Source organism: Fulvia fulva, chromosome 9 (genome assembly GCF_020509005.1).
Source record: "Fulvia fulva chromosome 9, complete sequence".
Classification (NCBI taxonomy): Eukaryota; Fungi; Ascomycota; class Dothideomycetes; order Mycosphaerellales; family Mycosphaerellaceae; genus Fulvia; species Fulvia fulva.
Genome location: NC_063020.1, coordinates 3,565,164 through 3,588,934, shown reverse-complemented (window position 1 = coordinate 3,588,934; position 23,771 = coordinate 3,565,164). Strand labels below are relative to the sequence as shown.

General features: G+C 54.1%; 8 protein-coding genes across 8 annotated transcripts; 5 read left to right on the top strand and 3 right to left on the bottom strand.

Moving 5' to 3' along the window:
• Positions 1-780: 780 nt before the first annotated feature.
• Positions 781-3,072, top strand: CLAFUR5_09702 (Metallothionein expression activator; the record flags this gene model as incomplete). Its single annotated transcript, XM_047908850.1, has 1 exon — positions 781-3,072. One exon carries the CDS (start codon positions 781-783, stop codon positions 3,070-3,072), a length of 2,292 nt encoding a protein of 763 aa, XP_047766354.1.
• A 3,061-nt stretch (positions 3,073-6,133) lies between these two features.
• On the top strand, positions 6,134-8,089 carry CLAFUR5_09701 (uncharacterized protein; the record flags this gene model as incomplete). Its single annotated transcript, XM_047908849.1, has 4 exons — positions 6,134-6,292; positions 6,341-6,515; positions 6,562-6,787; positions 6,835-8,089. The coding sequence occupies 4 exons, from the start codon at positions 6,134-6,136 to the stop codon at positions 8,087-8,089; spliced, it is 1,815 nt and encodes a 604-aa protein (XP_047766357.1).
• Positions 8,090-8,478: 389 nt separating this feature from the next.
• On the top strand, positions 8,479-10,518 carry CLAFUR5_09700 (Dehydrogenase citC; the record flags this gene model as incomplete). Its single annotated transcript, XM_047908848.1, has 4 exons — positions 8,479-8,655; positions 8,722-8,786; positions 8,852-9,606; positions 9,662-10,518. 4 exons carry the CDS (start codon positions 8,479-8,481, stop codon positions 10,516-10,518), a joined length of 1,854 nt encoding a protein of 617 aa, XP_047766356.1.
• Positions 10,519-10,548: 30 nt separating this feature from the next.
• CLAFUR5_09699 (uncharacterized protein) lies at positions 10,549-13,116 on the bottom strand (the record flags this gene model as incomplete). Its single annotated transcript, XM_047908847.1, has 1 exon — positions 10,549-13,116. The coding sequence occupies one exon, from the start codon at positions 13,114-13,116 to the stop codon at positions 10,549-10,551; it is 2,568 nt and encodes an 855-aa protein (XP_047766309.1).
• A 612-nt stretch (positions 13,117-13,728) lies between these two features.
• On the bottom strand, positions 13,729-15,309 carry CLAFUR5_09698 (uncharacterized protein; the record flags this gene model as incomplete). The annotated part of the gene is made up of 2 exons (XM_047908846.1): positions 13,729-14,289; positions 14,341-15,309. The coding sequence occupies 2 exons, from the start codon at positions 15,307-15,309 to the stop codon at positions 13,729-13,731; spliced, it is 1,530 nt and encodes a 509-aa protein (XP_047766308.1).
• Positions 15,310-16,653: 1,344 nt separating this feature from the next.
• On the top strand, positions 16,654-19,083 carry CLAFUR5_09697 (Vacuolar import and degradation protein 27; the record flags this gene model as incomplete). The annotated part of the gene is made up of 1 exon (XM_047908845.1): positions 16,654-19,083. The coding sequence occupies one exon, from the start codon at positions 16,654-16,656 to the stop codon at positions 19,081-19,083; it is 2,430 nt and encodes an 809-aa protein (XP_047766307.1).
• A 1,122-nt stretch (positions 19,084-20,205) lies between these two features.
• Positions 20,206-21,137, top strand: CLAFUR5_09696 (uncharacterized protein; the record flags this gene model as incomplete). The annotated part of the gene is made up of 2 exons (XM_047908844.1): positions 20,206-20,635; positions 20,752-21,137. 2 exons carry the CDS (start codon positions 20,206-20,208, stop codon positions 21,135-21,137), a joined length of 816 nt encoding a protein of 271 aa, XP_047766306.1.
• Positions 21,138-21,919: 782 nt separating this feature from the next.
• CLAFUR5_09695 (Thiamine thiazole synthase) lies at positions 21,920-22,990 on the bottom strand (the record flags this gene model as incomplete). The annotated part of the gene is made up of 2 exons (XM_047908843.1): positions 21,920-22,212; positions 22,264-22,990. The coding sequence occupies 2 exons, from the start codon at positions 22,988-22,990 to the stop codon at positions 21,920-21,922; spliced, it is 1,020 nt and encodes a 339-aa protein (XP_047766305.1).
• Between the last annotated feature and the right edge of the window lie 781 nt (positions 22,991-23,771).

Genomic DNA, 23,771 nt, shown 5'->3' with positions numbered 1-23,771 from the left:
GGCCGCTAGTCTGCTTCTACCTGCTGCCTCAGGCTGCCAACGTCGGACCTAGATCTTCCGGCCGGAATTCCCCAAATCTCAGCGTTTGCGCTCTTCTCTTCGCCTTTCACGTTCCTGCGACAACGACATTGCAAACGGTGCCATCGTTGGTATCGCTGTGACGACGTCGTTGCGACGGCACTTTCACGGTGTGTCGTGCTGGCTTACCATGGTCGGAGAATTCGTTGCGCAAACAGGTCTTCACTCGCGCCTCGTTTCAGCCAAACGTCGAGGCTGACATTGGCCCGACATGGGATCGTGTCCGAAGCGTTGTCACGCCAACATCCACTACAGCATCCACTACGCGAAAACGCACAGGCGTCAACACCATGTCGCTGACGTCCTCTGTCGTGCTAAGGTCAAGTGCTGCATTCACTTTATATCTCCAGCATCTCTCCCCCAGCCATCTCCCAAACTACTGACGAGACTCGCTGTACATACCCTAAGCGGCACCAAGCACCTCGCCCCAGAGACCACACCTCACTCGTTCAGGCCTGATCGGCCATACCGCATATCCTCCTCTCTTGTGTTGGGATTCACACTAGAGGAGGCCAATAACTAAGGAAGTCACCGCCCGGCGGCGCTCCGGCTTGCACTGCGTAGAGGTAGGTGACTTGATCCTCGACCAGGTAGCGCAAGACCTCATGCTAACGCCATCTCCAGTAACCGACCACAACAAGGCACCCGCCTTAGGACAACCACTGGACTCGGACTCTGTCTTGCCGACAGCTCACACACACAATGTTGCCAGGAACCGCCATACAAGAGCGCCGTCGTCAGCACCGACGAAATCAATCGCTCGAGGTTCCTGTTCTTGCGACACCCGCCCCGCGACACCCTCCTCGACATCCACGACCTTCACACCGTCGAGGAATGTCGCTAGATCAGGCCATGCACCCACAGACTGGGTTCCGGCCTCTTCTGCCTCAAGATCAACAGACGGGACTACCGCTCGCAAGGACCCCCTACCAACCGGACACTAACCTAGCATTCCCACCACCGGAGCAGCAACATTTCTCGATCAAGCAAGAAGCGCAGGAGCAAAGCCGCCCGCCGGGCTTCCCACAGCCGCCGCCGCAAGCAGGCGCACTCGACTTCCAATCCCATCTTCATCAGCAGCTGAACGGCAATGTCAATCAATCCGTCAGCTCGTCACCTCAGGATCAGGCCGTTGCGATGCAGCATCTGCACAACCACCTCATGTGGTATGAGCAGAACTTCGGCAACGGCCCAGCCAATCCTCAACAACCCAATCCCAACATGCAAACCACACCTTTCGTCCAGGTCAGCCATCCTATCGCAGGCGATATGGCTGCACCGGTTTTCATCTCGCAACCGACAATGTCACTCATGCCATCAACACCCAACTCGCAAGGCCACGCACAGACCGTACCGAACACGCCACAAAATCACGTCCAGAGCTGGCCGAGTTCACCACCTTCACACGTCAAGGACCAACGCAGCCAAAGCTATCAGCTCGACGTTGCGCCCATGCCGCAGAATCAGGACGGCAGCCATTTCACGTCACAAAGCACAGCTTTCAGCAACGGCTCTTTCAGCTATGCAGGTGAGCAAGACTATGCCGCTTCAGCTTACTCGTCCTCAGTTGCCGATCCATCGTCGCCGCCACACCAGCACAGCACACCGATGCCGACTCTGTTCGAAGAGGGCGTTCCCGGCTACGACGAGTCGGTGATATATCAAGCCGCTGGCGGAGCAGAGCAGGACTTCAACAGCCCTCACTTCATGATGGCTGGTGGCCCTATGTGCCCCGAGCAGGCCGCCTTGGACGCAGCTGGAATCGACGCGACGTACATCGACACTGGCATCAGCGAAGAGCAGATCAACTCGTGGTTGGTGCACCCGACCGGCAAAGGCGATGCGTATCGATGCAAGTGGGAGGGCTGCGACACAGAGATCAAGCGAAAGGAGAACGCTCGATCACATGTTCAGAACCACCTCGACGATCGCCGCTTCCGCTGCAATCCTTGCGGCAAGCGATTCAATCGACTCCACGATACCAAGCGTCACCACCTGACCCACACGAACGAGCGACCAGCCATCTGCCCATGCGGCAAGACTTTCGCGCGCGCGGACGCTCTGACTAGGCATCGTCAGCGCGACATGTGCGAGGGCGTTCTTCCAGGTTTCGAGAAGCTGGAGGAGGAGAAGCCGAAGCGTGGCCGACCGAAGAAGGAACGCTCAGAAGGTGATCGGTCGAAGAGATCGAATCGTCCGGACATGGACACCAGGGCTCGCAAGGCGGCACTCGCACGCTCTCTCGATCACGCAAATGCCAATGAAGGCCTGGCAGAGAGCATGAGCTCGGCCGCAAGTGAGCGCAGCATGCCAGACACGCCACCTCAAGATTCGGACGAGCTGGACGCTGGTGACTTCCTGAACATGGACAGCAGTAACGGACACTTCAACATGGCGTCAACGTCTTGGATCGACACACCGCCTACATCGCCTCCATCCGCAGTATCCACAAAGCACTCGCAGAGCAAGATCCGGATCGACTTCAGCATACCAGAGGAACCAACCGAAAGCGTGTCACCATCAAAGCTATCGAGGCACTCCACGCCAAGTGCACTTCCCGGCGCAGCTTCATCCTACAACGATGGGTCAAGTCCAGTAGCAAACAATAGCTCCTTCAATGACTACTCGGGATCAGGTGGATTTGCTGGTGAGTCGAGCCCAGCCGACGGAGGCGTGGATATCTTCAACGACACGGTCAACTTCGACAGCATGAACTCGCATCCGGATGTCGGCCGTGAGATTTTCTCGCCCCCGGGAGAGTCCTGCAGCGGATCGAGTGTCTACAACTCCGACTGGGACACAGTGCACGTCAGCAGCGTCAAGACCACTCGCGGCATGGCCCCTTCGACAATGTACAGCGAGAGCTTCGGGGCAACCCAGCGGACCGCCTTCGGCATCGACGACTTTCTTGCTGGCATCGAGGAGGAGGATCCGTACAGCGACAACTATAACGATGTGCGCGACATTCTCGACTCCTGGGTCACAACAAACTAGACGACGCGCGGGATCTACGACTGATGCCTTGAACGACCGTACGAGACTGCACGAGCCCCAAGACTGAGACGATTAGAAGCGAGCGAGCGAGCATGTTACGATAGCAAGATGAAGGGTGATAATGACACGATGACACGGGCGAACGAACGACGATTGCATAGAACAGTACGACCGATCCGAAACTACTACGACGATCTCGACTGAACGAAGATGACGAAAAACATTGGCATATGGAGAAACGCATGGTTCGGGACTGGGTGGCACAACAAACGAACACATATGCAACGGAGTTTGAAGAGGTGTTTTCACCACAACTTTGGAGGATGATGCCAGCGTTCTTGATTATTTTCCAGCGGGTGGGTTAATTGAAGCAACGATATCGATGAGCAACGAATGTCGGACACATGGACGGAGACCTTAATTGGTGCTTTCTGTCCATGCCACTGGCGAAACGAGCTTGACGACTTTTTCGATGCTTCCGGATTCTTTTTTTGAATGAGTGCAATACATAGGCCTGCCTATTGCTACGATGCGACAATGGATACCGCAAGGTACCCAAGGCGATGTTTTTGTACAATTATTACACTACTTTTGGTGGTCTCTGGATATGGACCGACGCGAAAGGATCGCGGTTCTATGATTCTGGTTAGATAGGTAGTCTTAGGTTGAGTCCCGGGCTTTGACTCCCAGCTGTTCTCCTTTGCAGGGGCAGTGGGTCGAGTTGGTTGGGTTGTACTCCTTTTGATGGCTGGTCGGCTGCTTTCTCTTTTGCTAATGGGGTTTCTCAGTGATGGTGAGGCCACTGTCTCGATACATTGCGATTTTCATCATGGTTGTTCCTGAGACATCTCTGCGAAACAGACCAGGCTCCGAACTTCCTTGTTCGTCGCAGTTCACTTCGAGCCCACAACACTGGGCATCTACTCATTCAATGCCTCCATTGGCACAGACGCTGCAAGACTCCTGTGCAAGTGGCAATCTCGAGATTGGCACATCCCGAGAACACGGTCTCGATGAGTTGGGGCACTTGTTTTCAAGGCTCTGCAACACTGCACTGCGAAGAGGAAGGGAATGTGGATGGTCAGTATTCGTTTCTATGAACAACGACTTGACCAGGACCATCGTGCCTTCTTCGAACTCTGGGTCAACGAGGTCAAAGCGCAACGCGGTCGACAATAGCGCGTTTCCACGCGATCTTCTTCCGACAACGACAACAACATTCTCTTCCCTGCCCTACGACAGTATCTTGGCTGACATGCATGGCAACACGTTCCGAGGAAGCAGGTTCCCGTGAAGATCTGTGCGACCTGAGGCGCACAGCTGACAACGTTGTACTACTTTGGTCTTTGGGCTCCGATCGCGGCGTTGGCCCTGCGCGAAACGACGACACCATCACGACAATATCAATATGGTCCGCTACTGCCATAGCAATCGGACCGGTATCCCGAGTGACACGGCGCACTTCCTCCTATGCATGGCCAATGCTAAGATTCATGATGAACGGCAAGCACGCCACTGCTGTTCAGCTGACGACTCTTGGCTGGTACGAGTTCGCATGTCAAAGATTGTCGCCTGCCACCCCATCGATCCCGCGGCGCTGTTACTACACCAATCCCATCGCAAGCAAGCGGAGCACGAACGCATACCGAGGTCACGATCAATCGAAACCATCACCGGTTGTCCGGCGCTTGGTCCCAGGTGCGTGGTGCTGTGAGAGCCCATCATGTCAGCGTACAGCGGAATGTTGCAGAGACACTGCATGCTGAATGTTCGGACATGCCATCAGCCAGTCGTTCACGCACAGTGGATGCTCTTCATTGCCGCATGCCATGAGACTCATCCGGATAGTCGTTGCCCACAGTTGCACTTCTAACATTGTGTAGCATCAACTACAAAGCCCACCTTCGGGGCAGTGCGGGGGTGCTCTTGGCGGTGATGACAATAAGTACGTGGCCAACCCTGCTCACCGCCGAAGTGACATCGGCCATTCGTTCGGCTTCGCGGTCCGTATTTGGGCAGCTACACAAAGAGTGTTGGCCAAACACACCGCTTGCTACTGTTCAGATGAAGGCGGATCAAATTTCGGACGCTATCCAGGCTTCAGTTGGAGCAGTATGGATCACGAAAAGGCCAGCGCCACGGTGTTGGCTCTGCCAGCTTCCGCCGTGTTGCACAACGTCGCGTCAACGTGAAGCCGAGCCTGCAAGAGGTTCCGACTCCACCATAATCAGTCCCGATCTGTTGCATGCATGGCGTTTTAGCGTGCTTCCATGCGCCTTCTAGCGCATATACCGAAGACGTTTCGACAGTCACTCAACAACTCTGACCGGGAACACCCTACACACATTAACAGGAAGGTTCACTTGAGCATCATCAGCTTGCAGTAGCCCCGGCATCCAGGAGCACAACAAGGTTCTGCCGGCTATCACGACACGATACACTCGGCTCCTCCACGTTTTCGACGTCCTGCAATCAGCGAAATGCACCCATAGCGCTTCGAAGATCGTCCACGGCTGTTGATAGGTACAGTCAAGCCCAGCTCCGATTTGCGGCAGAGCAAAGATCAGATCACCAGTCGAAGGTCGTGACACAGCACCTCTTGACCGCACTCTGGTAAGTATGATTCCGTTACGAATTGTTGCTTGGTGCTCGCGTATCCATGGCCGTTCGCCCACATCCACGGAATCCTTCTCGCTGCACTCTTGAACTATCTTTCCACAACCTACCTGCGGCAGCACGCAAGGTGGACATGGGTGTGCCCGGTATATGACCATGCACCTGCACGCTATTACATGCCAACTGTAGACCCATCATACCACTCAGGCTACACGCAAGTGGCGGTTGGATAGTGATCCTACTTGTACTACCATGCCCATCAACCACATACAGCGTTGAGCCGATTGCGCTCAGTTTCCCCCCAGGACAGCATTGCTTGTATGCAGTCAGACCAGCTCAGCTCATCTGACCTCTTAAACAACCGTCGACACGCGGATTCAAACCAAGCAGCCAGCAACAATCTCCTTCTGTGCACCACCTTCGTGTCAACATATTGACCGACACTATGGTTCCAGGATACGCCGCTACAGACTCGAAGTCTGAGAAACGAGCCACGTACACCGTCGATACGAAGGCCGAGCTACATCCAACTCTACACGAACCCACGATGGTCCGGCTTTACGATGATGACGAGGCATTGCTGGCACGCATAGGTTACAAGCAGGTACGTGATTCGGTACGCTCACGTTGAATGTTGCTGACGGTACTTCAGGAGCTGCGACGGGAGTTCACGCAATGGTCAACCCTATCCTACGCTATATCCGTACTCGGTGTACTTGGTTCTCAGCCAGCCACTTATGGAGTGCCAATAAGTGTTGGAGGACCTTCGACAGCGATTTGGGCTTGGTCTATAGGCTCTGTGATGGCTTATCTCATTGCAAGCTCAGGTATGTCAAGGACCCTGTATAGTAACACCTGTGCTCACATTTGCAGTGGCTGAACTGGTCTCCGCATACCCTACTGCTGGCGGCATGTACTTCGTGACGAAGCACGTGGTGCCCGAGAAGCATGTTGCCATTTGGGCCTGGATTATCGGTTGGTGCAACTTACTGGGACAGGCAGCAGGAGTTGCATCTATCGGCTATACCATTGGGCAAATGATCTTGGCCGCTGCGAGCATGAACTCGGGTCTGCTCGGTGACAGCTATACGTACTCGCCGTGAGTATCTCTACTACCCACCGATGCAATATGCTGACGGCCTACAGTGAGTCATGGCATACTGTGCTGGTAGCAATTGTGGCTCTAGCCATTGTTGGCGCGATCTGCTCCATCACTACAAAGAAGCTGCACCAGACAATATTCTGGTTCGCACCCTTCAACATATGTGCCACGATTGGCATCTGCGTATCACTTCTGGTCTTGACCAGCCAGAAGCAAGGTCTCGCTTCGCACAACTTTGTCTGGCTAGACGTCCGCGACCAATCTGGCTGGGGCTCAACTGGCTTCTCGTTCATGCTTGGCTTTCTCAACGTGGCCTGGGTAATGACAGACTACGACGGCACCACGCATATGTCCGAGGAAACTCACGATGCGGCGATTCGTGGTCCACAGTCCATTCAATTGGCAATCATCGTCTCGGGAATTCTCGGCTTGCTACTGAATATCACTTTCACCTACTGTCTCACGCCAAACTATGTGGAGGACATTGTCGGCTCGCCAACAGGACTCCCAGTCGCTCAAATCTTCCTAAATGCTGGCGGTCAAGGAGGCGGCACTGTTATGCTGTTGTGCGTCATCTTGGTGCAGTTCATGACGGGCGTTAGTGCGATGCTTGCAAACGCGCGCATGGTTTATGCCTTCGCGAGGGACGAGGCACTACCTCTGTCGCATTGGTGGAGCAGCATCAAGGAATTGACTGGCACTCCCGTCTATGCCGTGTGGTTCGTGGTCGTCTTCTGCGGCTGTCTCAACTTGATCGGCATCGGCTCAACCCAAACCATCACAGCCATCTTCAACCTCTGCGCTCCCTGCCTGGATCTGAGCTACATCGCAGTCATCTTTGCCCGCCTAATCTACACTACTGGTAACAACCCGCAAGTCGAATTCGTACCAGGTCCCTTCAAGATCCCGTATGGACTCGGGCGCATTGTCAACGTTATCGCCATTCTTTGGGTATTGACAATCAGCGTGGTCCTGTTCTTCCCGCCGGCGCGGCCGGTCACTGCAACGAACATGAATTACGCAATCGTGGTGGCAGGTATAGTGGCATTGGTGTCTATAGCCTGGTACTGGATACCGACATATGGCGCAAGAGGAAAATACACTGGTCCAAGGACTCAGCCCGACCGCATCGATGATTTGCCAGCAGAACGACCTGATCCACCTGCATACGAGGCGACATCATCGACTGAAGGTCACGATGCTACTGTGCGGCGGCACATGGACGAGGAGGATATAGAGCCTACAGATGGTACGGACAGCAGTGGCAGCGAGGAGGAGAATCCGAAGCCGAGCAAGTGATTGCACATATAACTCGAATTCCAGCATTGATCAAGCATCCTCACAATCACGCATTGGACCGTGTAAAGAGACGATGCAATCGATCCAAGAACTTGTACAGTATATCGGTACGTCCCTCGCACTAGCCGAGTGAAGGAATGGGATAGCCGCTGCGGAGTAGGGATGCGCATGAGCGGCACATGCAGGGTTCTTCGAGCTCTGAGAGCCTCAAGCACACCTGTCGGAGATCTGTGTGAGGGGTACCTCGTGGCAATTATGAGTGACAGGAACGCAGTTCGTTCCTCCGAGTAATACTTATAGTATAGATGAAAAGAGCTCTCAAGAAGAACAGATATATCCACCCAAGACATTGACTCCAATCTTGTTGATTTTGATCTGATCCTGCCACTATGATCGGAAGCACGAACGGCTCCAAGTCTGCCTTGTGCACTGTGGAAGAATTCACAGCGGAGACCTTCGACTATATCGTTATTGGAGGAGGAACGTCTGGCCTTGTCGTCGCTGCGAGGTTGACGGAAAACCCGAACGTCAAGGTCGGCGTGCTTGAAGCTGGAAAAAACTTGATGGTATAGCAAGCATTAGCCTCTCTCGTTCCTAGACCATATTCTAACTCAACACTCCTCTACTCACAGGACGACCCCCAAATCAGCACACCAGGTCTCTACCCAACCCTCATCGGCCGCGAGAAATATGACTGGCAAGCTCGCCCATCCCAACCCTAACCCCATCATCTCCAACTCACCACTAACACCCTCCACCCAGGTGCTACCAAAGCGAACTCGTCCCCACAGCCGGCAACAAAACCTACTCAATGCCCCGCGGGCGCTGCCTCGGTGGCTCCTCCGCCATAAACTACCTCATGTACGTCCGTGGCTCGCGCGGCGACTACAACGGCTGGGCCTCTCTCGGCAACGACGGCTGGGACTGGGACTCGATGCTCCCCTACTTCAAAAAGCATCAAACGCTCGACCCGGCCGAAAACGGCGAGCATCCCGACAAGCAGTTCATGCCGACCGGTGCGAAGGAGAAGTTTCATGGGAGTAGCGGCCCGATTCATACGAGTTTTAATGATTATTATGAGCCTTTCGAGTATGATTTTTGCGAGGCGGCGTATGAGGTTGGGGGAGGGGAGAGGACGCTGGTTGATGCGTGGGGTGGGGATCATATGGGGTTCTATTCGAGTCTGGCGGCGGTGAATAGATCCGATGATCCTGGGAAGAGGAGTTATAGTGCTACGGGATATTTGAGGCCGAACCTTGGAAGGGGCAATTTGAAGGTGCTGTGTGAGGCGCATGTGAGTAAGGTTTTGCTGGATGGGAATACGGCCAAGGGGGTTGAGTTTATCTATGGACGGCAGAAGCTGCAGGTTAAGGTTTCGAAGGAGGTCATTTTGTCGGGTGGTGTTATTGCCAGTCCGCAGATTTTGGAGTTGAGTGGTATCGGTGATCCAGAGGTGCTGAAGGCTGCGGGTGTGGAATGTGTTGTGCAGAACGACCGTGTCGGGGCGAACTTCCAGGTATCATACCTCCAACATATAACGTCGACAATTGTGCTGACTCTCGTGTGATCGGGATCACGTTCTCGGCGGTATGCTCTACGACCTCAAACCAGGGACCCAATCCCTCGACTCCATGCACGGCGCCGAATACGCCGCACAACAACAAGCGCTCTACGAGAAGACCAACAACGGTCCATTAGGCTCGCCAGGAATGCTCATGGGTTTTGTGTCCTACGCCTCTCTCGTCGATAAGGAGACTTTGGACAACACCATCAAGGAGATCCGCGCCAACTCCCTGGCCAAGACCGATTTCGAGAAGCGTCAGGAAGATGTCATCGTCAAGCAACTCTCTGACCCTACCTTCGCCAACATTCAGACCTTCTGCATCGGCTGCCAACTTGATGTCAGCAAGGGCGAGAGTCAGATCGAGTTCTTCGGTGCACCACCGGAGGGGCAAACTCGCGTTTCGCTTCTGGTCTGTTTGGAGCATCCTATGTCACGAGGTACGGTGCATATCACGAGTTCAGATCCTTTGAAGCATCCCAAGATCGATCCAGGGTACTTCCGCAACCCTGCAGATGCCAAAATCATGTCCGAGGGCATCAAGTGGATGGACAAGGTCGCAAAGAAGCCAGTAATGGCCAAGAGTCTCGCTGATCGCGTCCTTCCACCACAGGATGCCAGTATCGAGACTGAGGAGGATCGTGTGGAGTTTGTGAAGAAACACATCTCGACTCAATACCATCTGATCGGTACCTGCACAATGGGTGAGGTCGTCGATAACCAGTTGAAGGTCAAGGGCGTCAAGAACCTTCGAGTGATCGATGCCTCTGTCTTTCCAGGCCATGTCTCTGGCAACATTATGTCGACGACTTATGCGGTCGCTGAGAAGGGTGCCGACATGATTAAGGCTGATGATGGACGGTACTAGTGAAGGGTCATGTGGTGTAGCAAATTGTTCTCAACGATACAGATAGTTGCTCGTAAACTTGTTGCCGTAGTAGTCCAGTTCCTCATCGCTGCGCACAGTATTGTTCGAGCGGACCACTGAGATGACACCGTTCCAGTAGCCTTCAACCTCGGGGTCATGGTTGCCAGCAACAATGTTTCGCTGATACGCAAGCTTTCGCTCCTTACGAAAGGCTGAGATCAGGGCAATGTTGTCGATCATTGGGAGCTCAGCGACCTGAGAAGGTCGAGGACTTGTCGCGGGCTGTCCAAAGCTGACCTCTTTCTCAGTGGTGCCAGAAAGCGCAAAACGACCCGTTTCGAGCGTTGGGAACATATTTTCCTCTTCGCCGAAAAAGCTAAAGTCCGTCTCAGCAGCACTCCATAACACTTCGGTGTCGCGATCATCTGTCATGGTCTTAGTCGATTGATGTTGCCAGGGACTTGCTTTGCTGCTCCGACGATCCGCTTTCTCTGGTGCCATCTCAAGGACGACGCGCTTCAATGCGAACAGCTTATCTGCAGAGTACTTGACCGCCGATACATGTCCTTTGCGGCCCGGGGGTAATGCGTAGTCAAGCTTCGCCTGACTGTGTGCCAAAGTAGCCTCCTGAGCACAGTTCTTGATGAAGCAAATGATGCGATCGGCCACAGATCTGTCAGAAGAGAAAGGTGGGACATCTGTCAGGACCAAAGTACTGATATGAGGCAGCATGACCGGGTGCAAGTTGTGGTCGGCTTGTACATGGGCATTGAGCCTCGCTTTTCGTTCTGTCGCCACGGAGGAATAGCTTCTAGGACGTGATACCGGAGTCGGCGGCGTCGCGGACCCAGGGCTTGATGAAGATAACATGGGTGAAATGGTGCTGCTGATGCCAGTCATCATGGTACTTCCTTCCTCAGCTGACGCAGGGCTCAGAAGGATTTTCTGGTCCAGATCAGCAGACAGCGAGCTCACCACTTCAGGTGCCAGAGCGCTGCCACGTCGCGCTTCGCGAGTTTCATCGGCAGGATTTTCGACGTGGAAGGTGTCGTCGGCCGCCGGTGACACCACGAATTGCATGGGATCAGCTTCAAGCTCATGTCGAGGTGTTGGGAGGCTAGATGGCATTTCAAATGCCTGTGGCTGGACTGAGATTCCAGGCAGCTCAGTGAGCTGCGTGGGGTTGTATGGCAATGATGTATCGCCTAGCTCCACACGACCTTGTACGACCTCATCGAGACGATGGTGCGGCGCCTCTTTCGTTATCAAGCTGTGATCGATTCGTAAGAACGTCAATGCCTCGGCTGCATGCTTCGCGAAGACAGGTGTCAGCTTCTCCTGACCTGGCATTGCCATCTGCGAGTTGTCGGCCAGGTTTGACCAGGAGGGATGTCGCGGCTGACTCTCCTTCACAGAGCCAACATCTAGGACATGTAGTCGGCCAGACCGCGCAAGTCCGGATACACCTTCCACTGTAACTGGGTTACCCGAGATGTAAAGATGTGTGATGCCGCCAGCTGGCGCATCTTCAATAGCTAGTTTGCTAACGAAACGACCAGTGAAAGCATTTCGCAGATATCCCTCGAAGTCTTCGCCCTGGTATATGTCCAGCATCTCGGTTCCAAGATACGATAAGAGTGTTGGTGAGCGCTGACCAGACATGGTATCACCCGCTATTGGCTGAGGCGTAAAGCAGGCATCGAGTAAAGTGCGCACTCCTCGATCAGTGATATGATTATCTCTGACATCCAAACTCCGTACGCGAACTCCAATGGATCTGCCGAGCGTCTCGATGCCATCATCCTTCAGGCTAATACCTCGCAGCTTCAATACTTGGGGACCGCTGAACTTCCGTAGTGCCTCCAGCACCGTCTTATCGCGAGCTGGGTAGCTGAAAGACAAGTCAAGATATAGCAGACCTTCGAATCGACTCAATGCGCCAGCCAGACCGCTTGATGTGACGTTCGGACACCTCGATGCATCCAGTAAGCGAAGACCGAAAGAAGGAATCACGTTCGACGGTCGTTGAAAGATACTGCCGACTGATCCAGGAAGCTCTATGACTCCAGAAGGTGGATTTCGATCAATTTCAGGCCTATTTCTTATAACACCCAATGCCTGTAGCGCTGTGTAATCAAAGAATGGGAGTCCTCTCACAATCAGAGATTGTAAGTGCGGTAGTCGTTCCAGCACATCCCGTAGCCAGTCCGACTGCGGACCGTTGTAGATCTCCGCGTGAGCTGGGGGAAGATGTAATGTATGTGTCGCCGACCGCACGAGCAACCGTGCAGTTTGGAGAGTCCTCTTGAAGCGTGTCAGGGCCACGTAGACACGATCGTTCTCGATGCCGAAGTGAGCTGCCGGGTTGCCCCAGATATGAGGTATGAACGTCGCGTGCCATCTGCTGCAGACCAGTGCAGCCGAGCAGAGGTCACTGGACGGGATATATCGTGCAACAACGTCCCAGATGTCGACCAGAGTGGCAGTCTGATAGTCGGGCGGTGCGGCCTCCATGTTGGTTTTCCAGCGAGGATACATTCGAGGAGGTGAGGAAGTTTGGCTGGTGGGATTGCTGTTGAAGTCTTCTGGGATGTCCATCGCCTTGTGATGTGGAGCAAGAGAAGCGCGTTGTCGGAATGACGAAGGAAGGATCGCAGCTTTAGCGCATGACAAGGTTCCTGCCGAATCCTTCGCTTTTGATTGGCTACATTCGTTGAAGGCGGGCTCGTTTGCAATACACAGCCACGGCTGGTCTCGAAAGTCGTAGAGAAACGTGTCGGTATATCTCTGAAGCCAAGGTCGGCTTTGGTATTGTGGTGCTGGTCACAGCATTCACTGCCACGGCGCCAATGTCTCGAATGGCCGAGTGACGAGGCGCCGCTGTGGGGCAGCTCTTCCCTCTATTTGTGCATCTTTCCTCTGGCGACTTTGGTAGCAGTTTCATGCGTCGTCGGTCGTCTTTACGACGCGGCCGATATAGTATAGTAGAGAGCTAGGACCAGTCTCTCTCAGCGTCGTGTTTGCTCATTGAGAGCCTGGAAGCGGCTGATGAGCTTCAGCTCAATCTGAGCGATGGCTGGTCATTCATGCCAGTCATGCTGCCGCCTCTCCAGAAGAAGCAGTTTCTGTGTTGCAGATCGTTGCTTTAGTCATGTTCCCGGACATCGGCGGTAGTGTGTACGAATATGGTAGGCCTGTAACGTGCAGCGCTCATTCTGGTTCGGTCTTGATCATACCACCAGTAATTGCTCCTGGGTCCGGTTTGGCGGCGTGTAGGTGAGGTGTACTCGCCAGTCCCTTCAAGTATGGCTCACCCCTCACAATACTCGAGAAGTTCGTGTCATGCCAGTGAAGCATCCTTTCCAGACCTCCTTCGAATCCAAGATTGCTCATGCCACCTCTCAGTCGTATCATCCTGGTAAGACCGTTCATGTGAACATCATAGGTCTCCCTGCTTCCAAAAAGTACCTCATAGCCGGCGAGATTGCTTACTGCAAACAGGACCTGATCGCTAATGGCGCGGTTGGGATCCTGCATTGCGTTGTTCAACGCCGAGATGACGAAGCCTTTGAGATCCATGATCTCTGCGCATCGGGGATTGACACCGGTCATCCAGAGCTTGTGTGTGACAGCAACAAGCACGATCATCAAGGTCAGGGAGGGGTCTGACAGCAAGAAGGGTATGAGTCGGCTTTTGCGCGAGTCTCCAATAGTGCCGAATTGTGACTCGAAGCTGGGCATTTGTGCGTGTACAATGACATGGAAGTGCCTCTACAAGGAAAAGTTAGCATAGAGCGTGATATGGTGCGTGAGTCGTATTACCATTGCAAGACTAATGTCGCAGCCAAGTCGGTTCAGTGCTAAGCCTAGCTCACGGGAGTGATCATTTAACACCAGCCTAGAGATGGCATCTGTTGCTGAGCCAATGAAGAATTCTGTCTTGTCGCAGTTCTGCAGGTGATGCCGAAGGTAATCCAAATCATATCCCTGGACATCCTCCGACCTTGACCGCACGATTGCATTAGTATGATCGTCCTGTTCTCGGTCCTTTTTGGTATCAGGTTCAGTGAGTCGCCGCGAATTCGGTACCTTCGCTTGTGCTGCTGAGCCGCGAGGTGCTTTCCTTATTGCCTGCGACCTGGCGTTGGCCGGATGTGACGTTCGGCCTACATGTGCTCGAATTAATCTGCGGACATTGTAGGATTCTGGGTGAGATGGGTGGCTCCAGCTGACGAACTCCAGAGCTGGCTCAGTCGACTGAATATTAGGTGCTGTGAAGACGAATTGACTAGGTGTCTCAGCCGCCGTCTGCTCTCCAGTGGCCATGCTTTCTCGCAGCTTGCGAACGGCCTCGTCCACTCCTGAAAGCTGTTCGCCACTTTGCGCATTTTGGTCCGTTGCGGTGCTTGCCGGCTGGCCTTTGGGTAACTTGGAGCGCTGCACCTTGTACGGTGCGTTTCCTGACTTCTTTTTAGACCCTCCGCTTTTCGATGAACTATCCTCTGACTTCGTGGTTTGGCTGCTTCCTGTTCGTCCTTTGGGCCGATGCTGGAGAGGCCTGGCTTCATCATTTTCGGCCTTGGTCTCGATCTGGCCGCTTTCACTGCTCGAAGATGGTGTAGCCGCAGGCGTCAGCGGTCCCTTGAATCCCTGATCAACGCTTGCTGTTCGTTGAGGCATCGCCGGTCGGAGTGTCCTGAGAATGCGTGAAGCCCAGTCACCGGCATCAAGTGACCTCGGCGAGGTGCGAGCGGTCCTGGAAGTACAATAGGATGAAGGCAACAGATCCATCTTCCGCAGATCAATGCAGCCACCGTGGTGCGTGCCCCACTCCAAGATTCAAGGACTGAGCACGCTCAAAGATGGTTGAAAAGATCTATGACCAGGCCGACGTCGTGACTTTGGTAGACCAGGACCGCGCTAGACACAAAAGTCGAAGCTTCAGCATAACCGGGTGGAGCTTGGTCCGCGGCCGCAGGCAACTGTATAGGCGAACCCAACGTGCACAATATGTTAGAGCTCAGGATGGCACTGCAATTAAAGATTGCTCTAACTCGTGAGAAATGTGAACCGCGACTGCTCGTTACAGTTCTCTTCAGCAAGCTGACATGGCTGTCCGGCGGCACGTCGAACTCGTTTCAGTAGACAGTGACGACACATCATCGATCCACGGATCCATGGACAGTTCGAAACAGGGCGGGTGGTTTGAGATGATAGATTGGCGAGATCGTTCGCCCAACGTGCCGGGTTACGAAGACGATCTGCACGGCCGCAGGAGGATGCAAGACACAGTTGCCATATTCGATTGCATAATGCGACATGTCAGCAATAATGATGTTCCACCCTCGCGACTGGGCCATGAACGAGCGTGGTGGCTCGTGGTGGCTGCCAGTCCACTTAAAGCTGTTATCGGTCCGATGTCTCCTTAGTGAAATCATGAAGGGGCCAGTAGGCACATGGTGAGTAGATTCCATACCACCATACCACAAAATCGCAGCCCATGCTTAGGGCAAGTTCTTCGTGCAGTCCAATCTCTCGAGAGTCTGATCCATAGATCCCAATGTGACGGTCTGTCCTAATTACCAGCAGCCAGTGTGTTGCTGCTTCTCGACATTGGACGTCCGGATTCTCTGTTTGTAGGGCGTCGAAGGATATGAAAGCCGCGGAACAACATCATTGTCGACCATCGTGGAGTGCACTCAGTGCCTTCGAAACAATGCCCGATCTGGAAGCAAGCTGTGCGCTCGAACGCATCCACTTAAGGCAACCGCTGCATCAATAGTAATGTTGCTATTACAGCGGTGGAGACAGGAGCGCTGTTGGGCACGCGCCAGCTCGTCTGGTGGCCGTATCGCCTTTGCGCCTTTGCTTCACATGCTTGTACTCATGTTCGTACAACCGCAAGTTTTCACGGCAGAGAAAGCGTGAATGAACGTGGAAATGATGGCCAAGCATTACCCCGCGCTAGTCCCAAGTGAATGTAGCCTGTAGGCAGCTGCAACAGGCAGGTTCGGCGTGGCGCGTCATCAAACAAACACGGCCAACAAGGACTTCTTCTCTCTTAAACTTGTCCACACAGACGACAGCTGTCTGTCCTCGTGATGCTCCAAACCCTCCGACGTCACATACGCTAGTATGTTCGCACTCAAGTCGCTCTCGTCGTACCTCTTCAGCAACTCTAGCAAGGAGAACATCGCCGAACTCAACCAGGGCTGTCTCTACATCGTCCGACCACAATCACCAAAAGGCTACAGCGAGCTCATCTTCAAGGACGCGGCCGCATACATCCGTAAGACTGGCCAGGACTTCCAGTATCAGCTCGTGATCCAGCGCGCATACGAGGAGGGAGAGGCGGAGCTCTTGGACGAAGAGGGCGGAGAGGAAGGTGCGATCGACACACTTGGCGACAAGGACGAGAAGGTCTTTCTACTCGACGAGGAGCTGCACTTTCGTGTGCTACTGCGACAGGACGGAGAGATTGTGCTAGCCTGGAACGACTTCTCCGGCGACGACGGCGATCTGTTCGAGTTCGTTTGCGACCCCTCCACGAAACCAGAGACTGCAACCACCTTCGAGCTTGTAGCCGTACAGTGCCAGTACGAGCGCAAGTACAAGAAGAGCCGGCAACACGCGACAGAGAAGCAACTCGAGGAGTTTCAGTTCGACGACGAGCCAGTCCCCGCTGCGAGCCCAGTTGCCAGTCCTACCTCGCGCTCCCCGACCGTCTCACCTATTGCCCAATCTCTGAACGACCTGCGCACGATCGAAGACTCTCCGATGGCTCGCGACTCCACCAAGAAGGCGCTCGCGCCTCAGAGCAGAGCCGTCGAGCAGACACCTACCAAAGCCCCAGCACCCCGCGAAGCACCCAAGAGCAGGGAAGTGCTGGTCAACCAAGAGGCTGAGCTGCATTTGTTCGACTTTCAGTCAGGCACATTCTTGCTCCAAGATCCAGATGTCCAGGCTATCGTCACCGAGACGGGCAACTGGACGTATTGGCTGCAGATCACTGGCGACAAGAAGCAGTGGCTTGGCCAGGAGGTAGTGCCAGACATCAATCCCGTCTTCAACTTCGAGTACTTGAGCTTCATCTTCAATCACTACACCGAGGATGGCTCGGCGTACTCATGGCTGCTAAAGTTCAAGGATCGAGAGACTGAAGAGGGGTTCCAGGAAGGTTTGATGCAAGCACTTTGGGAGCATTTGAACCAGACAAAGTGGGGCAAGGCAGTTAAGGATGCCGAGCGAGACTACGTTCTGGATGCTTTCAACGATCTGGTGCTTGAAGATACCAAGGACGACGAGCGTGAGCGTGAGGCCGCAGAAGAGGACGAAGAAGAGGACGAGTTCGAGGATGCCGTCGATCGACCAGAGACACCCGACTACGACGAAGATGAGGACGAGGATGAGGCGGAAGGTCTGGACAAGGACGGAAACGTGAACAGCCAGCTGGCAGTCGGCGCGAAGATTGATAGATCGTTTGTGGTGCGCGGTAACAAGATTGGAGTGTTCAGGCACAACGACGACAACAAGTTGGAGTTCAGCACCGCCATCAACAACGTCGCAACACCAAAGGGCAAGTCATTCTCGCCAAAGAAGGTCATGCTGCACATGTCAGACCGCAATATGGTCCTCCAGAATGAGAGCGACCCCAACAGCCTCTATCGCATGGATCTCGAGACTGGCAAGGTCGTCGACGAATGGAAGGTGCACGATGATATTACGATCAACACCTTCGCGCCGGAGAACAAGTTCGCTCAGACCACAGACGAACAGACCTTCCTGGGTCTATCGAAGAATGCTCTGTACCGCGTCGACCCACGTCTCAGCGGAAACAAGCTAGTCGACAGCGAACTGAAGCAGTACGTCAGCAAGAACGAGTTCTCCGCCGCAGCCACCACAGAGAAGGGATACATTGCCGTCGCCTCCAACAAGGGTGACATTCGCATGTTCGACCGCCTCGGAATCAACGCAAAGACTGCATTGCCGGCGCTCGGTGACCCGATTATTGGCATGGACGTCAGCGCAGACGGTCGCTGGGTGCTTGCCACTACCAAGAACTACCTTCTCCTCATCGACGCGCTGCAGCACGAAGGCAAGAACGAAGGCAAACTTGGCTTCGAGAAGGCGTTTGCGAAAGATAGCAAGCCCCAGCCTCGCCGCCTTGTTCTCACACCTTCGCATGTTGCGCAATTCCAGCATGAGACCAAAGCGCCAATCTCCTTCACTTCGGCTCGTTTCAACACTGGTGAGGGCAAAGACGAAACCACCATCATCACCGCTACCGGACCATTTATCGTCACGTGGTCACTGAAGAAGATTCTACAAGGAAGGAAGGACCCATACAGCATTAAGCGTTATGCAGAGGAAGTGAAGGCCGACAACTTCCGTTTTGGGTCTGATAAGAACATCGTGGTTGCCCTCCCAAATGAGGTGGATTCAGTGAGGAGGGCACAGCTACAGCGCCCAACACGTGACTCCATTATGGCGCCTCCTGCAACACCTCACCGCAAAGGCCGCGGGAGCTATCTCAGCAGGAACGAGATCGTCAACTCACCTTACTGAGGCACCGGACGCGCTCTCCAGCGCAAAAGCACAGCGTGTGACGTTGGAGCGGTGGTATTGCACGAAGCGCCACGCGCGTTTCATGGCTTAATGCTTCCACGTGGTGGCTTGGAAGGGTGGATTTGTGTACTTTTAGCGCCAAGCTACGGCTTTATCCTTTATCATGGTTTACGATGGGTTAGAGAATGATTAATGAAGATTTTTTCACTTGAGAGTTTCGGTGGGTTTCGAGGTAAGTGGTAAGTCTTACTTTCGATGCGGCTGGTGAGGCGATCGGGGTGTGAAGAGGTGTGTGGTTCGTGGAGAGTGCGCTGAATTGTTGGCAGCCATCCCCCCCTGGTCTTCTGCTTGATCGAGTGTTTTGGTGTCGTCGATTGTGGGGTTTGCCAGTCGACTTTCGAAGACATCATGCCTTTCGTTGCATCTGGAGCGTCGTCGAGGCTGTGGAAAGACGTGTTCTAGACAGAGAGCCTTTCCCACGACCAACCAATGCGGCACCCAGATTCATCTGGCTCCCGACTCAATTGAGCATCTGAGACTGCTGGCTATGGACTGTCCAAGTTGGCCTTCGAAGAAGTTGATGCCTGCGTTGCATCTGGTGCGTCGCTCCGGGTGTGAGGAACTAGGTCTGCGACCGAGACCGCTCTGCGCTCCATGCTAGAAGCATTACCGATCTGACCTCTTTCGACAACCTACTGACCTACTATCTCAGATCCATCGGCTTGTAGTATGGAAGTGAAGATCTCACTACGGGGTCGCCGGTTGCTTCTCTAAGAGTGTTCCCTACTTTGCTGCTGGTGCGTTTCTGGGGTCATGGACAAAGGCATGCTGAATGGAGAGCGCTCGCTATCATCCTCGGCTTTGGTATCACCCTTGCCTTTTGTTCGAACATATGGAAACGTTGACGGGGATGCTTCTATTGACTACAGGTAGTGGTACTGGCGCATTTACAGAGGGACCGAGTAAACTTCAAGACACTCAAACACTTCACCAGTACGAATCTTGCAATTGACTATTACCTGCTGGCTAACCCAATTGTGCAGCTCACTATGAGACGACGCCTACCTTTGCACTCTGCAACTCTGCATCACTACCAGTACACACACCAGCATCATCTCCATCATGTCCCTCTCCACCGACGAAGAAACAGTATCTCCAAACCATAACATCCCCCTCAGCGCCCACCTCCGCGAAATCGTCAGCACCTCCCTGACCCAGGACCCTCCACCACTCCGCCACCGTGGCCTCTCTCGAGACGCCACTAGACTTGCCGATCACCTCCTCTACGCTCTCATGATCGACTATACCATTCCACATTCACCCCGCCAACTTTTCTGTCACATGACTTCGATCGGGTTTGGCTTGAAAATGCAACATGCTGTTGCCAGTGCGAGGGGTGTAAGGTTTCCGGGTACGGGGTATGATACCTACCATCTCGCCCCGATACTTTGGAGGCTCCATACTACCGCGACGGAGCTTGGGATCCCGATCTATGCGGTGGAGGAGTCGTTGTTGGAGGGTTATGCAGCGGATATGATGAAGTCCTGCAATGGTAAGTGTCTCGGAGGTCGAGGGTAGTTTCAATAACGGCCGGTCTTTTCTCCCTGCTATCAAGAAATCTCATCGTATTCTTCTTCCACAATGCTCACACGATCTCCCACCTGACAGGCACCACCCGTCTATCCTCATACGCGCGAGAAAACGGCCTGGCAAAACTCCGCAATAGGCTCTACACAGACATCTTCGTCATCATGCCGCGAGTAGCCAGGGACCGGCGCCAGGCCCAGTGGCTGGCACGTCAGGCTATGCTCTTCGGATTGCGGAAGTTGGTGGGCAAGGTTTCTGGATGGGTAGAGATCCGGGAAGATTCTGTGAGGTTGCTGGTGGCGTATGAGAGAGGTGCGGAGCGGTTGGATTTGAGGGGGGGTTTGAGTCTATGGGAGAGGATTTGGATGGAGATGAGAGGATGGAAGGGCTCGACAGGTAGAGTACCGGGAACAAGTGACGAGGAGCGTGGAAAGAAGTCCTCGGAGCGCGAACAAAACGGAGCGTGATGCTCAGAGATCTAATCTACCATCATCTGTCATGCAAAGCACCAAACGCACAAGTAGCGCCTCACGATTGACAGGTGCTTGCTTGAAAGACAGCAGGCGAAGTTCCCGAGCTCCACAGCATCCATATCAAGAATGCCATCGTCGGCAGAGTCTCGAGATGAATGCAAATTTCCGTACTTCCATCGCCCTCCTTGAGGTTCGAAGGCATGAGCAGTAGAGGGAGGGCGGGTACATGGCAAGCTGCTGTCTTGCTCTTGTTGCTTCGACGATGGGCACGAAGAAAATGAACAGCAAAGAGAAAGCTCGCCCCCTTGTCGTCACATCAATCTGTCAGCACGCCCTTTGAGCGTTGCGACTAACAACATGTATCGAAGACTCACTCAGTGGTGATCGCAACGTGAGGCTGTGTAGAGTGTCAACTTCGGGCCCGGATCCCCACCTGTCATTGCATCGTCTTCGCAGCAACGTGGTGTGCTCAGAAGTCTATCGTGCTGCTGAAACAACGTCCGCATACAGACGCAAGGCGCGGCATGGATATGGTGGCAGCGTTTGAGAGTTTAGGGGACATTTGCCTCGGAGGTTGACGCTTTCTCTAGTAGGGGTCAGCAGCGAAGTGAGTGAACTTTTGGAGCGATGATATTTGCAAAACCTTGACATTCCAATTCTTGTGTTCGGGCCATGGGCCTATTGTTTTTTTAACACAGGTGAGAAGTAACGAGCGTACGGCATATCCTCCTTCAGACAATTTGTGTTCGTTGCTTCGTCAATCCTTCTTCGCTTCCCTAGTACTTTCCACTCTCAGCACACTCCGCCTTGCGCTGGTCGAAGATCTTGAGAGCCTCCTCGGCAGCCTTGACACCGGAGAGTGCCATGGCTCCGAAAGTTGGGCCCATGCGGTTGGCGCCGTCGACTTCAGACAGCTCCATGCCGCCGACAATGAGACCTGGGGCAATCTCACGGGTGCCCTTGACGATGGCGTCTTCGGCGACGTTCATGTCGAGACCGCGCATGCCGCCGAGGGCGGGGATGCTGCCCATGGAGACAAGGCGCTTGACGGAGAAGGCGCCGAATGGTCCTGCGAGGTTGTCAGTGTGAATGCGATAGCAAGATGAGACGTTGTGCATACCGTCATGACCAGTAGTAGAGATGATGACAGGAGCGTTGATGGTGTTTGGGTCCATGCAGCTCTGGTCATCGTGATGCATGCTCACAAGAGTCCAGTTGGTGACGACACCAGCAATGCGGATGTTGCCCTGGCCATCAGTGCGAGTGATGAGATCCTCAACAGCTGTGGCGTTGAAGAGCTTGACGTTCGGGAACTGGAGCACCTTGGAGAGGACGGTGCTGGTGAAGAGAGCAGCGTGCTTGACGACCACGAAGTTGGAGTCGGCACCATCGTCCTCGTAAGGCACACCGATCTCACGCAGGAAGGCATCGGCCGGCTTGCGCATGACCATAGCGCTGAAGAGCTGACCGCCGAGCCATGCACCTCCGCCTGGGGCAACACCAGCCTCGATGATGGCGATCTTGAGGTCTGGGCGAGCTTTGGCGAGGCAGTAGGCGGTGGAGAGGCCACAGCTTCCAGCACCAACGATGACAATGTCGCTCTCGGCATAGTTGTCAAGGTCGGCGAAGTAGCGCCTAGTCATGGCACGGGAGACCTGGCTCTCGCGGATGTGTGCGAACTTGAAGTCGCTCCAGTTTCCGGCCATCTCATCGACAGTCTGGGGCTTGGTGTGGCCACCGACTGGGATGGCGGTGTTGTGTGGCAAGCCAGCCAGCTTAGAGGCTGCGACGGGAACAGAGTGGCCGTTAGAGGCTGGCTGTTCGTACATCATAGCTGGGGGAGACATTGTTGTTGATCAAGGAGGTCTGCCAACATTAGTGGTGCCCTCATGGCTGAGAGGATGCGAGAGCATGATTCTTTTCGCTGGTATTATCCAGATCAAGTTCAACCGTATAATCTCAGAACACCTTCCAGACTCGCCATAACTTCTCCATGGCTGGGACGTGGACGGCATCTGAAGTTGGAGTTCTTGCATCATCTGTCGCCGAGAAGAGTGAGGTGCTCTCCCCGGCGACAGGACCGACAATCTCTCACAAACACTGCACGGCCTGACGACCATGGGCTTGTGGTGGAGATGGTCGATGGTTGGTGATGGTGAAACAATAGTTGCACCACGTGAACAGCGATAAACTTCAAACACCACGCCAACGTTCCCAGCCATGGGTGGAAGCTGTGGTTGAGGGGTTGTGAAAGATGAACACCGGCTATGCTTTCAGACGTGTATCCAAATACCTGCTGACTTGATCACCATTGGACAATGCCAACCCGAGGGGAATCGTGTGTCTCATCGCGGAAGGTGCTCGTGAGCATACCTGTCCGGGTCTGGTGAATCAGAATCTAGCTTTTCGTTAGCGTGCTTCCAGTCTGACAGACACGTGGGAGTTGTTTTGTTACGCTTGTCGAGTCGTCGTTGGCGATGATGTTGTTTCTGGAGGGTGTAGAGTTGTGAGTGTAGAAGAAATGGAAGCAATGTTTCTGAGACGAGCAAGTTCTTCCTACCTTCCCCGCGGCCGAGCTCAGCAAGCAAGCTCAGCATGAAGCTGTCGTGGGCCCGAGACTCTGGTGAG